Here is a 15073-nt window from a genome sequence, read left to right as displayed (position 1 = left end):
CAATTTTTATTTATATTTCTTTATAAACCCATTTTATAAACCCTAGTCTCTGGAGCAGCAGAAAACAAGCTTGCTCCCTCCTCAATATGACATCCCTTCAAGTATTTAAACAGGACTATCATATCACCTCTTAACCTTCTTTTCTCAAGGCTAAACATGCCCAGTTCCCTGAGTCGTTTCTCATAGGGCATGGTTTCCAGACACTTCACCATTTTAGTTGCCCTCCTTAGGACACGCTCCTTTTTGAATTGTGGTGCCCAGAACTGGACACAATATTCCAGGTGGGGCCTGACCAGAGCAGAAGAGAGTGGCACTATTACTTCCCTTTATCTAGACACTATACAGTGCGTCTGCATCATACGCGGGTGCATTATATGTTGCTTTCAGCATATGCTGAAAGCAGCAATGCTTCTTTTGGCACCATGCGCCAGAAGAAACAATGGCGCACCGCCACCACGCAGCACCGCAAGCACGAGCCCCATTACTTGTAATGGGGCTCGAGCATACACGCTTTTTGTTTTACACGGGGGGCGGAACGGATCCCCCGCGTAAAACAAGGGCGCACTGTACTTCTATTTATGCATCCTAAAATCACTTTGGCCTTTTTAGCTGCCGCATCGCACTGTTGACCCATGTTCAACTTGTGATCTACTTGGACTCCTAGATCCATTTCACACATAGTCTCATTCAGCCAGGTGTCCCCCATCCTATATCTATGCATTTTGTTTTTCTACCCTAAGTGCAGTACCTTACATTTCTCCGTACTGAATTTCATTTTATTAGCTTTGGCCCAGCTTTCTAGTCAGGTCATTTTGAATTTTGATCCTGTCTTCTGTGGTATTAGCTATTCCTCCTAATTTTGTGTCATCTGCAAATTTGATAAGTATGCCCCCAATTCTGTCAGCCAAGTCACTGATAAAGATGTTGAATAGCACTAGGCCCAGGACAGAACCCTCTGGTCACTTCATTCTAGGATGAAAAGGAGCCATTATTGAGCTCCCTTTGGGTTTGGCCAGTCAACCAATATATGATGTGATTCATCAATGGCAGTAAGAACCCGACCCCATTGCCTTTCCCTATTTTGCATCAGGATCTCATTAGTGGACTGTGGGATTCCAGAACCCACAAACTGAAACAGTACCAAATCTTGTCTAACCACATCCAAGATTTTCTTCAGCAAAAATATAGCTAGCATTCAAGTGCATTGGGAAAATTATCCAGACCCCTGGACAAGAACCAGCAGGAAAAAATAGTCATAGCATTCCATGCTATGATTAGGTTTTCTGTCATGATTAACATATCCAACTTCTCACTGTTTTTTCCTAATCATTCTCAAACAAATTATTTTCTTTCAGGAAGCCTGTTCACTGCAGAGGAGCAATGCGCTAGCAGGAATGTTCATCTATTCACATAGAGCATCCACCACCGTAACTCTTTGTGGACTGAAATTGCATTTTAGAATAGACCAACCACTGTCAATTTCAAGATGGATAAGTTGTCTTTTAGGAGGACTGGTCTGATATTACTGATTTCCTTCTGAAGCTACTGAAGGAGCACGAAAATATCCTGAAATAGCACCACATCATAGCAATGGGCAGACTTACCAAACCTAATTTTCTCTTTCCTCACCAACCAGATCCAGATGGTGTGAGGCAAAAATGCATACAAATTATGAAGTAGGTTGCTTTGGATCAGAACCTGGTCTACAATCACTCCAGGCCTTATCCATTCTTTTTCTTCATTCCAGCTCCCTAACTTTGGGGGGAAGAGGGGTGTTTCTGTTGCTACTGTTCGATCACTGGGAGTTAGAAACCTTTGCTGGTCTATGACAAATCAGCCAAGGTTTTCCAGCAGACTCCGATCTACTTTCTGCCTACCCATGTCCTATAGCACCATAGGTTTACCACTTGCTTGCTTTCTATCCCTCTCCTCTACTGACCTCACTTATTTCTTATGAGAACATGGAAGGGAAAAAGAGAATCCCCCCGAGATCCTTTGAAGGAAATACCAGATATAAACACAATATCATGCATCCTTTGAAGTGTAATACCAGATTCTCTGCTTATGATAATCTTATGTATGTTTATGTTCAAACACTCTGCAAAAGGAGTCGCCTCTTATGTTTGCATACTCATGTATTGGTATGACACAGTTTGGTACCTTTTATGATGTTAGCTGCCTCTAAGCCAGAGACACCACATAATCAAATCCTGTCACATGCAAACGTCCACAAGGGCATTGCGCATATTCTTATCCATTTGAGGCAGGTTTTCTATCTCCCCAGTTTTACATACCATTTCTCTAAAGCACACCCAGAGCTGGAACTCTCTATGGTGCCCCTAATTGCTCACAATCAAATCAGTATTGGTTTTGCAAATTGATGTCATAATTAAACGATTCCTCGCCCTGCAGGTGATTAACCATGCCTATTTGCATAATGAGCAGCATCTAGGGAGATCCAGGCAGCCCTAAATTTGAAACCATTTCATTTCTTTTAAACATGGGTTTTAAAATTAATTTAATTAAACACAGAAGAGATAGGCGGTATTACTGAAATGGTGTTTGCAAAGCACCATGTACATGGACGGCGCTTTATAAATAAATGATGATAATAATAATAATAATGTGGATATAATGCCCAGCTTAGATTGGGAAAATCCACCTTCAAATTCCCACTCATTTGTTAAACTCAGATTGTTGGATAATTTTTCATCAGTCAGTATCTCAGAACCTAAACTACCCTCATGGGATGGTGGACAAAAGCAAATTGAGGTGAATATAGAGGGCACATACCAGCCTTCTCCAGTATGCTTTTGTACTACAATTCCCACCAGCCCCAGCCAGCGTGACCAGTGGTCAAGGATGATAGGATGCATAGTGCAGGTCGGCACCAGATTGGAGTTGGTTGCTGTACATGCTTGAGAGCACGAGGTCGGAGTTGGTTTGCTGTATACAGCGAACACTTTGAAGGAAGGACTTGGAGACAGATGAATTGACACGGTAAATACCTGTTCCCATGCAGAAAGTTGAGAGGTATTTCTCTTGTCAAAAATAGACACATATCCTATGGCCAGCAAGCAGATCCAAATCGTGACAGCGAACAGTTCCAGCTGGCACCAAAAGAAGTATTCGATATAAACCAGCACATACATGATTATAAAGATCATGAGAGCAATGCTCACTGTAATGACAAAGGCAAGGTGATCACGAGGTTCCTGTTAAAGATAAAGCAAAAGTTATGCAGTCGTGGACTTGACAAAACAATTCCAAAGCAATTTGCAGTTTTGAACGTATCAGAACATAATAATCTTTTACACATTAGAAATAAAGAAACAAAGAAAGGCAACTGAAGTACTATATCTGTTTGCTTGGCATGTGTGTCTGCACATTTACTAGATCAAAAGTCATACATTTAAACTTTAACAACCACAAGCCCAAGAATCTGCTCCGAATATAAGAAGTGAAAATAGCTCATGGTTCTTCCACACAAAAACAAATTCCTGTTTACCTCATGCTTTCTTCATTTCTGCTCTAACAACTTAAGATATGAGAGAGTCACTTTGGTGTGACTCAGAAATCCTGCTGATCTATTGAAATCACCCAAGATCTACCAGTATATTCTGTTCTACATTATGCTCACCACTAATTTACTCTGACTGGAAAGTATCAGGCAAAATGTCTTTTCTATCACTGCAGAAGGTCCCAGGTTCAGTTTGGGGGTGGATGAGCTTGGGCCAGTCATTCTCTCTCAGTCTCAAAGGAAGACAAAGGCATTTGAACAAATCTTGCCAAGAAAAGCCAATGATGGCTTGCCTTAGGCTTGTCGTATGCTGGAAATCATTTGAAACAGCAATAACAACAACCACGTACTATCTGATCCTTTTAACTGGAGATGCCAAAAACTGAACCTGGGACCTTCTGTATGAATAGCACACATCATGCTATTAAGCTGCATTGCCAATATAAAAGTACGACTCTGAAAGTCATCACATTATATAAAGCAAGATTCATAGCTTCATCATTTGACACTGATTAACAGTTTCCAATCTAATTGGTAACAATTAGGTTTAACCCGGAAATCAGAGTTGCATTAAAATATGCAGCACCTGAGTAAAGCTTTCCCACCCTCCATTATATGGAAGAATCCAATTTTCTACTTTGATGTCATTTTAATCTAAACTATAGGCTGTTCTGAATGAATACACAAATTGTAAAGTGATGTTTCCAATGCCCTGTCTCATGCCGGGTCCCTTTATATTTTAAAGTAATGTATCTATGCTTCAACCCAAAGCATACCAAAAGCAGCAATGTATACTCACATCGTAGCTGACGAGAACGATGACAAGCGTCATACAATAGGCAACGGCAATGAAGAGCAAGAAGAAAAGGAGAGGATGCTGCTGACTTGAATAGCGATACTTCTCATACAAAGGGTCAGCTATCTTGCAGCCTTCGCTTTCATTAAAAAAGTATTTGCCTTTAGCTGGCATTTTAAATTCTGTTTTGCTTCTGGGTCCTTCTCTTTCTCCTCTCACACAGCAGGTCAGACAGATCTGTGCAGGTCCAAGTAGCAATTGCCACTGTGACTCCCACCAGTCAAATAGCTGCCGGGTCTGCCTTGTTCGGCCACATCGGTACAGCCGGGTCCTGCGTTAGCATCTCTCTTCTTATAAGCATTAAGTCCTTCGGATCTCGCTGTGAACTGGAAAAGCAGTGCCCTCCCTCCTCCTTCTCCTCCTCCTCCTCCTTCTCCTCCACTCCAAAGCCATGTGCTACTCATCAACAGTTCCACACATGTTTTTCTAGACTTGATTGCTATTTGTCCTGTTGATGGGAGGCTGTTGCTGTTTTGCCTTTATTCATTCAAACATCTTTCAGGAGCTGTCAGCAATTCCCTCAGATGAGTGCTTTGTGGGACAAAACTGTAAAGAGGAGAAAAAAGGACAGAGGGTGACTTTTTAAAAAGGGCTTCTCTATAGCAGGTGTGCCTTTGTTTAAGAAGAAGTGTGTGTTCTTCGGACCCAAGGCAAATATTGTTTAGCAAAAAGTACCAGGGAAGTACAAAGCCTCTTCTCCCGAGAGAAGGAGCCACAACAGGCTCTTTAACATTATGTCCTTATTATAACCAAATATTGTTTAACATGGTATAAATTGTTCTCCTTCTGCAGTATTCAGTGTTGCAGCCTTTCAACATGCATGCTATAATTACCCGCAAGGACTGAGGAAATATTAGAGCAGCTTTGTGTTGAATGACGTACCTGGTCACCTGTAGCAACCAGGAATCCCATGCAGGAAAGAGAAGGAATTCCACACAGCCTAAGAGAGAGGAAAGGAGGAGGCTGTCTCTCCTATACTGTGAATTTTTGGGGTTGCCATGGGAGAAGGAAAGTCTTTTCTTCCCTGATCAGGACAGAAACTGAGCAGGCTAGCCCAGAAAATCAGGAGTCCAATCAATATAGTGTCCTATTATGAGCTATATTTAAGGAGGCATAGCCACGGAAGGAACACATTTATGCTGCCATCATCATCATCCATCACCACCACCACCACAATTATTATCATCTTTATTTATATTCCACCTTTTCCCCAGAACCAAGATTCAAGGCTGCTTAGAAATTAAAAAGCAATACAGTGTAGTTAAAAACATATACCATGAAAATGCAATCAAACTATCAACATTTCAAACAATTTAAAATATACAATATAAATCAGAGCCATGGCAGTCTGGAATATCAGAATGCAAAGGGATCTTGCAGCACCTTGGAGACTAACTGAGCGAAAGAGGTTGTAACATGAGCTTCCATAGACTGGGTCGACTTCCTCGGACGCATGGAGGAAGTCTACGAAATCTTATGTCTACAAAATTTTGCAACTTTTTTCACACAGTCTCCAAGGTGCTACAAGATCCCTTTGCATAAAACATACAATGAGAAACCGTGTTTAAAAAAAACAGTTTTTAAAAGTACAATTAAAACAGGACAGCACCCTCTTAAAAGTCCTTTCTTTTTAACAAAAAACCTTAAGTTTACAAAACCTGTAACCATTTTAAAAAATACATGGATGGATGGATGGCAAGTCGAAGGATGATCTAGTCTTCCTAGGAAGGGAGTTTAGAAGTCCCAGGGCAGCCAGTGAGAAGGCATTGCCATGTGCCTGTGAAAGTGGCAAGACTTAGGAGACATGGTCTTTCCTAAGGATCCCAGGGCAAACAGGGATTTTCAGGGTGAGGAATCATTCACAATTTGCAAAACTAATGACTGATTTGATTGTGAACAACTAGGGGCACCATAGAGAGTTACAGCAATGGATGTGATTCAAGTAATGATACGTAACACTTTCTAGTTAGGTTTCAACTTTATTTTTAAATGCATTTTTAGAGGCATTTTAACAGGATCTTTTCAAGTTTCATAACACTTACTTACTTCATTACTTCTCTCCAGTAAGGAAAAGTAAAGGAGAAAATGCAATGGAATTACATGTAAAGAGACCTTGTAGCACGTTTGATACTAATTAAAGAAAGAAGTTGGCAGCTTTTGTAGACTTAAGTCTACTTCCTCATTGTCTAATTCCTAATTTGGAATTAGTTACTTTGTATTTACACTGTAATGAGTAATAGCAATGAATTACTATACTACTTCTGAGCTTTTAGTTGATCAACCACCCACATATGTGCAAGTGTCAAAACAAGTGTTCCAAATCAGTGTCAGCTGATGGCTCCATGTTGGTGGGACAACGAATCCATTCCTGGCTGTGAACTTTAAAGGAAATACCCAAGGAGATATATCTATCTAAGGGAATCCAAGGGTAAATATCCAACCTATATGAGGCAGGGAGAATATAGCACATCTGATAGCTCCTTCAAAGTTCAGATTAAATCCTCAGGTGGGTTCCCTACTTTACTGACATGAAAAACATCAGTTGCCCCTATTCCAAAACACTAAAGAATTACTTGTTTTTATGTGTTACACATGCATATTTACAGCAGACAACTTCTTTGGAGGGGCAGTCAGCTTATGCAACAGAAACAGAGGTTATCATTTATATCTTTTATGAATATAAACAAGGTATGTTAAAAAGGAGAACATGATCAGCCAGAGACACCTAATTAATATTGACTCATTTAATTTACTAGGGGTTGCCAACCAAGAAAATAAGTATGAAAAAGAAATGTTCTTGAGAAGCAATATTAAATGATGAGTATTCTGAGATTTTCTCTTCAGGGCAAGGTACATTTCACAGATAGGTGAACTGATTTTTTTTCCTGAAACTGACCATAAAAAGTTATAACAAATAAGTCATTATTACACAAATGGAAACCAACCCCATTGTATTCAGTGGGTCTTAGTTCCAAGTCAGCCTAGAATGGTAGTCAAGACAGTGCAATCACAGCTAGTCAGTTTTAACCTTCAATTGCATCAATAACACAGTCCCAATTAAATGTCTATGGCCTGTTACAGACTGCCAAAATAAAGCTGCTTCGGGTCTCTTTGGAGGTATGCTATTTAAATGATGCATGCACCATAAGAATCCAGAAGCTGCACCAAAGCTGCACTCCAGTGCTTAGGAATGGAATGTGGCTTTGGCGCGACCTCCGGACTCTTAGGACCCATGCATCATTTAAATAGCATACCTCCAAAGAGACCCGAAGCAGCTTTATTTTGGCAGTCTGTAACAGGCCTATAGGACCATAGACTAAAGAGGGATGAAAGTAATAAAACCAAGTCCCAGTCCTGCACTGTATAATAAATCCCTGTAGAATTACATACAAGAGTAATCACATTCATGGAGTATGTAGATCTCTGCAGAATTACATGCATCAATTGAAGGCATAATAATAGGATAGGAGATACATACTTTGCCAACACTGTTGTACCAAATATGAAGAATGATGTTTGAAAACCTTGAAAATGTAAAAAAATAAAACAATAGCACAGTTCTCTGATAATTACTAATGGCTTTCAAATATGTGTGGATATAAAATACTAGGAGAAAAACAATTGCACATCAGTTGTTGTATGGGGTTATTAAAAAACCCTCTTATTATAACTATGGCTTCCTTACTACCCGATATCCATTGTCACGGAATTGTTTAAATGAAGTCCCAATGGGAATAGAGCACCACATGAACATGGAAAGAGCAGTCCTAAACATACAAGAGTCATGAAATATCCTGCTTCCACCTCTGAAACACGTGGGGCAGAGAGGCACAACTGATAACAAGAGTTTCTTGACTTGAAAACTATAGAAGCCTACACAACCGCTATTTATAGCAGGGCAAAGCAACAGCAGACTGTACAGGGAGTTACCGGAGTCGGTGAAATGTTTTGACATTTGATTAAAGCAAAGCCTTACTGACCTTCAGCATTAGTTTAAAGCCTTGATCTTCTTACAATGTCTTGTTTTAGTTACCCTAAAGGCTCCTTGTCAACACCCAAATTGAAAAGATGAAAGGAAATGGCTTCCTGCATCTGTTTCAGGGGAATTCTCTACCCCATTCCATCCCCACCCCCTTTTTATTAATGCACCTGGGTACACACAGAGCTTTGAAAGTTATTGTATATACGCATGTATAGGTATAGAAATTTAGGTTAAAAATTGACCCAAACCTGAGTCGACTTATCCATGGGTCATTATAAGTACTCTATTTTAATGCATATATATATATATATATATATATGGTGAAAGACAAGAGTCAATCTGCCCTGGAAGCACTGACCCCCTTCTACTCTCACAGCCAAAAGCAACCAGAAAACATTGGATTTGTTGCCCCAAGAGTGCCTTGGTTTTCACTTGTTTTAAACCATAAACATCACAGATAGGTACATTACTTGTACCTTAATTCCACTGAGCATGTGTATAAACAGTCCGGGACATTGGTTTGGCAACCCATTATTGTTAGCTGCATATTTGTAAAACAGGTCTCTCTGTTTTCTAGTTTATGGAACAGACTAGCACATGCCATTCACTTCTATGAATTCGCTACAGGTCTACGTTCTTCAGAGTTCTCCTAAATCCCAAAAGGTGCTATCCCATTCACTGAAATGGCAGTAAAAATTCTGAATGATACAGAACATATAAGTGCAATGATATATAATACATTTGAATATCAATGTTAGGATTGTCCATGCCATCATATTTCTGGTTTCTATGTATGGCTGTAAAAGATGGACAGTAATGACAGTTGTTAGGAAAAGGTTCAACTCATTTGAAATATGGTGTCAGAGCAAAGTTCTGTAGATAACTTGGGGGCTATACAGACCGCCCCTTTCCTGGCTGGATCAGGGCCACAGCAACCTCATGCAACAGCCCTGATCCGGCCTCTGGTGGGCGCAAAAAGGAGCCGCAAAAAGCAGCTCCTTTTGAGCCCTTCAAAGGGCACCATAGCTGCAGCGGCACAGTTGAATGGCACCTTTTCGGTGCTGCATCATCTGAATGTAATGCCGGAGGTGTGCCATGGTGCTGTGCACTGTCTGGAATGGTGCGCATTATCATGATGAGCTGGGGATGGAGTCAAGGCATCCAGAATCAGGATGCTGCACCCAGACTCTGCCCACAAAATGCCAGTCTGTACAGGGCATTGATCAGACAAAAAAGACAAAGGGTAAGTCAGCACTGAACTCTCCCTAGAAGCCAAGATGACTTAACTGGGACTGTCCTACTTTGGATATTTCATGAAAAGATATGAGTCATTAGAAAAGACAATAATGCTTGGTAAGGTAGAAGGCAGTAGGAAATGAGAAAGATCTCTTTACAGGTGGATAGACTCAATCAAAGAAGCCACAGCCTCGAGTTTGCAAGACCATAACAATAAAAGTGATTTGGAGATCTCTCTTTCATAGGGTTGCCATAAATGGAAATCAACTCGACAGCATTCAACAATACAACAAACAGAATGCTCACATTGTATAAATGTTGTTGGATTGCAATTGCAGTCATCCACCACTCTTGATAGTGATGGGTGATGAGAGTTATAGTTCAAAAACATTTGGAGGATCACACATTTCCCACCATGGTTCTAAAGCCGTGGTTCTGAACCTTCCTAATTTTAATACAGTTCCTCATGTTGTGGTGACCCCCAACCATAAAATTATTTTTGTTGCTACTTATAACTGTAATTAAAAATATTTGTTTTGCGATAGTCTCCGGTGACCCCTGTGAGGTTGAGAACCACCGTTCTAGACTATGTGTCACAGCAATTACCCTTTTCCTTCAAATTCAGTTACATCAAATCAGACTGAAACCAGAAACTCTTTTTTCCCCCTGTGATCAGAATTTCAGTAACAAGATATCAACTTCTACCTATCACTTTATCATCCAAGCCTGGCAAAGAGTAGAAGAAAAATAAATCCAACAGCAATCAACAAACCAATTCATTATCACTGATTTTTTTTTGGGGGGGGGGATGTAATAATTTAATCCCACAAATGATTTGCACCAAAAGGAACAACCATCTTTCAGTATACTACTGATCAATTTTTTTAAAAAAGCTTCTTTCTCCATTGCAAACACCCCACCCAGTGCCTTGTACATTTGTCAAACAAAATACAATACTCCACAAGTTTTAATTTGATTTCCAGCCCACATTTGAATCCATTTATCACACCAGATATTTCTCCCCTGTCTAGGTAACCAGTTTCTCCATGACTCATGCTGAATCTGACCCTCCATGGCCCTCTTACATAATCCCTTCCAAGTGCCCCTACAGTCTGTCACCTGCTTACCAAATGCAAAACCAGTGTCTCTGTGGCCAGGAATGAACTTTTGACTTGATTTGAAACATGAGGAGTCTTGCCAGAGCCTGGGCATAAGGGGAAGAGGACTGTAACTCCCAAGTGCCCAGATGCTTATTTGAGTCCTGTCTGGTTTAGCACTGAGAGACCTCAAAACACAAAACAGCCTTGATTATTATTTTTTATTTAATGTTATCTCAAATATTAAAAAAGAACAGATACATATACAGTATCCACAACATCACTGCAAAAGTCTATTGGTTTTCATAGACCCATTTCCTTTCTTCCATGTATTCTTGAAATTTCAAAGAGCTCACTTTCTTAGTAGAATAACAGATCCCAACTTTTTAGTCATTTTATGCACAAATCTAATATAATAATAATAATAATAATTTATTTATATCCCACCCATTGAGGTCAATCGGGGCGGCTAACAGCAATAAAATAATAGCATGTCTAAACACAAAATATCCGAACTGCTTATTGATAACTCCAAGTTTCATTTCTGTTCTTATCTATTGAGAGCCTAATGCATGCATGACTGCACAGTATTTGGTTCCTTCTCTATCATACTTTGCTTTGAGCAGGAGACTCATACTTTCTTCTGCTGACCTATAATCAATCAAACAAATATTAATCACTTAATCGATAAATTAAAAAACGTGAGCTACACAACAAACTTAAAGTAAATCAAGCCCTGATTCAATAAAGAAGCCCTGCATCCAGTAGCAGGCTTCCACATCCACAGTACACATAAAAAGGAAAATGCATGTGTAAATGTTACTATAGATTAGCGAAGTTTAAAAATAAAATATGGGTGCAGACATAGTAATAAAGGAAAAAATCCCATCCAAATTAACTAAAAGCAAAACCGTAACTACTGAGTCGTCCTAAGAAAAGAGAAGCTGTTAACTTGCTTTGTGTTGATTTATCCCTGACTTTAGCCAAAAATCAAAATATATATTTTCTTTCTTTTAGTATTAGTATTTCAGAATTTGAAAATGTTACATTTAGACTACAATACTACAGAACTCAAAGATATAGTCGTGTTAGTCTGTAGAATCAGTATGTAGAGAAATCTTGTAACACATTTGAGACTAACTGAAATAAAGAAGTTGGCAGCATGAGCTTTCGTAGACTTCAGTCTACTTCCTCAGGCATCTACAAATGCTCATGCTACCAACTTCTTTATTTCAGTTAGTCTCAAATGTGATACAAGATCTCTCTACAGTCTACATACTGATACTACAGAACTGTTGGCTGAGGATTTCTGGGGGTTGAAATTCAAAATGTAACTTTTTTGAATGTGACTTTTTCAAAACTTTATTTCTTTTTTAAAAATGTTATCCTAGTAGATCTTTAATTGCCGCAAGCCTTGCAAAATTGTATTTTTATACAATTCCAAGAAAATGGACCAATAGTTTAACCCAGTAAACAGCTGGTTCCTATTTCTCTATGTCTGAGAAGAAAAACACAGAAACCTTTGTTCAAATAACCTGGAATTTGGGGACAACATATTAGGTTACACAGGGAATGGAAGTAGATCGGTTTGGAGACATCATTGTGAAAGAGCATGGCAGGAATATAATGTTGGGGGGTGGGATTTTAAGGGCTGAGGATTCACCAATCCTATATGGGGCAATAAGAGAAAGATGTGGAACTACTGAGGAATGATAACTCAAAACCTTATCACTCTTTCTCATGTGATACCCTTGTTAGACTAGTCAAACACCCACTGTCCAGGTGGCTAACCATAATTAGAACTGGTGCAAATGGCAGCTGCTCACATCCTGATGAGGGCAGGATAGTTGGGCATCAATATCTGATCAGTGTTAAAGGGAATTCTTTAACTATTTCAGTATCAAACACTGATCAGAGTAGAAATTGCAGTCAATAAATCAGAAGAAGACTAGGGATCTTATCAGACACAGGGTAAAACGTGGTCGAAACATCATCCAAACGTCGTGGAAGCGCCAGGGATGTGATCATTCCTGGCACTTCTAAAGTGTAATTGAGGCTTCCACATAAATCAGGAATGACTCGAGGGTATCTAACAACAACAAGAACATCAACAACAAACACAGCAAAATCATGAGTCCTGGGGGAAATGGGGAGCCATAGCAGAGTTATGCTAGTAGAGCATTTACATTATGATGAACCATTTATAACTTACAATCTCCAAGATGCCCACTCAGGAGCTATAGGATTTAGAACTTAGATGGATATCAGACTATTCATGTTAATATTACAATTGTTTGAGAACAAATTACACTCCTGTTGAACTGGTAGGTTTGGGAGGCTTTGCCATTTAGTTAGTCACATCTCAGAATTGCATATGTTGCATTTCTAATTGTTGTTTTGGTTTTTTCAGCTCAGGTGACTTTCTGAGGTCTCTGGCCTAAAATATTTAAAAGGGGGGGGGGGGGGGAAAAAGAAAGACTACCATAACTTTGCAACATTTCACATTATCTAGTACTTACTTTCTGGAAGATAATTTTGGCACCTCATAATCTGCCTCACTATTATATTCCTATACCAATTCAGCTACAAATTGAGAGGTATATTTCAGAGAAGAAAAGGGGGAAAGGTGATTTGACAGGATAAAGAGCTTAGCAGTACAAAAACAAACAGTCCTCATTTGTTCTCAGTCAGAGAAGATTCATGACTGTACATGTTTCATATTTCACAAGACGTTGTCACCCCAATGACTTGATAGGGGACGAACTCAGAGCTGGAAAGTTTGCAGAACAGGATTGATATATTAACTGTTAAGTAGCTAAAAACAGAATTCTATTACATTTACTGGTGGCAGAGATTTAACTATTACAATTGTGTTAAATTGCCATTTAAGTTAGTTAGTATTAATTCTGGAATGAATGCTAAGCAGGGATGTAGCCAGGATTTTGGGAAGGGGAGGTCCAGACTAAGTGCCACCATTATAATAGGGCTTGGGTGCGGCAGCGCAGCCGCACACACTATTCATTTTATCTAACGGAAGGGGGGGGGGGGCCGGCCCCCAAGAACCCCCCCCCCCCCCTTGGCTACGTCCCTGTGCTAAGGCTATACTAAAAGCCCTAGCGGAGTACAGGTGAGTACTCATCTCCTGGTTTAAAATCTTGTAACCAATGACAAATAATATACTCTAATTCTGAACAACAATAAACAAAGATTCTTACAACTGTCTGTGATTAATAAAGAACAAGCAAAAAATATAGCATTTGTTAAGCCTCCCCCATTCAGTCCATTATTGGCTTAATTAATAATTCTGGAATTAATGCTAAAACTCCAAATTAAGAAAAGCAATTAAGTTTTTAAAAATATTTTACTCATTACAAAAATCCTAATTTAACTGATAGCTTGGCCTTTATTACTTCATTCCTGTCACTGGTTGAACTTATCAGTGCCAAGGCTTATGGCAGGGAGGCAGCAAGAAATTGGGGCAGGACAGGAGTTTTTAACCTGCAGTTCAGAAGCTGAGGATATGGCTTGTCGAAGGCCAACCAGGATGTTTCCAAGACCAAGCAGGGATTCAAACTAGGGTCCCCAGAGTTGTAGTCCAGTGCTCAAACCACTACATAGAATCATAAAATCCTAAAGTTGGAAGAGACCACAAGAGCCATCCAGCCCAACCCCATTCTGCCATGCAGGAAATCTCAATCAAAGCATCCCTGACAGATGGCCATCCAGCCTCTGTTTAGACCTCCAAGGAAGGAGACTCTGAGGGAGTTTGTTCCACTGTCGAACAGCCCTTACTGTCAGGAAGTTCCTCCTAATGTTGAGGTGGAATCTCTTTTCCTGTAGCTTGCATCCATTGCTCCAGGTCCTAGTCTCTGGAACAGCAGAAAACAAGCTTGGTCCCTTCTCAATATTACATCCCTTCAAAAATTTAAACAAGGCTATCATATCACTTCTTAACCTTCTCTTCTCCAGGCTAAACATCCACATCATACAAGCTCTCTGTTGGGAGATACCCAACAGTACAGTAGTGGAGCATAGATCTGGGTAGCTTGCTCCAGACTCAGAATGGTCCAAGCACCACCCTGTTTAGAGACCATTATTGCCCTGCAATGATCTGCAAAAGTGCCCCATCCAAACCCCAACTATCAAAGTTCTGTTGAACTACACCCAGCCAAGGTTGTTGAGCTTAAGCTTCACACTTCAAAGAGGAAAACTCTTCCACCTGCTAACTTTACAATTTGTTCTAGATAAGAACAATATGACTTTCATAACACTGATTTTCATAAGCAAGTTAGCTCCAGGGTGCAATGAAGGCTATCACACTAGTGTGGGAGTCAGCTGTAATTTGTGCCTTTTCCAAGCTCAAGATGTACGATTAGTTCCCG

The 15073-nt window shown here is 39.8% G+C and overlaps 1 protein-coding gene across 3 annotated transcripts in view; it reads right to left on the bottom strand.

The window, feature by feature from the left end:
* The window catches only part of ADCY7 (adenylate cyclase 7), a 79292-nt gene that overhangs the window by 40444 nt on the left and 23775 nt on the right, over positions 1–15073 (bottom strand). For 2 of the 3 annotated variants that reach the window (XM_042437946.1, XM_042437947.1), the window contains exons 3-4: positions 4320–4922; positions 3009–3215 (exon numbers count right to left, since the gene is read on the bottom strand). In XM_042437946.1, coding sequence (XP_042293880.1) covers positions 3009–3215; positions 4320–4490 — 378 coding nt within the window. In that variant the 5' untranslated portion in view covers positions 4491–4922. Of the gene's footprint in view, positions 1–2793; positions 2985–3008; positions 3216–4319; positions 4923–15073 lie in introns of those variants that run through there. The other variant, XM_042437948.1, reaches the window with a different exon arrangement.

Source organism: Sceloporus undulatus, chromosome 8 (genome assembly GCF_019175285.1).
Source record: "Sceloporus undulatus isolate JIND9_A2432 ecotype Alabama chromosome 8, SceUnd_v1.1, whole genome shotgun sequence".
In the NCBI taxonomy this organism is placed as follows: domain Eukaryota; kingdom Metazoa; phylum Chordata; class Lepidosauria; order Squamata; family Phrynosomatidae; genus Sceloporus; species Sceloporus undulatus.
Note: the sequence above shows the minus strand (reverse complement) of the source record. Positions and strands in the feature narration are given on the sequence as shown.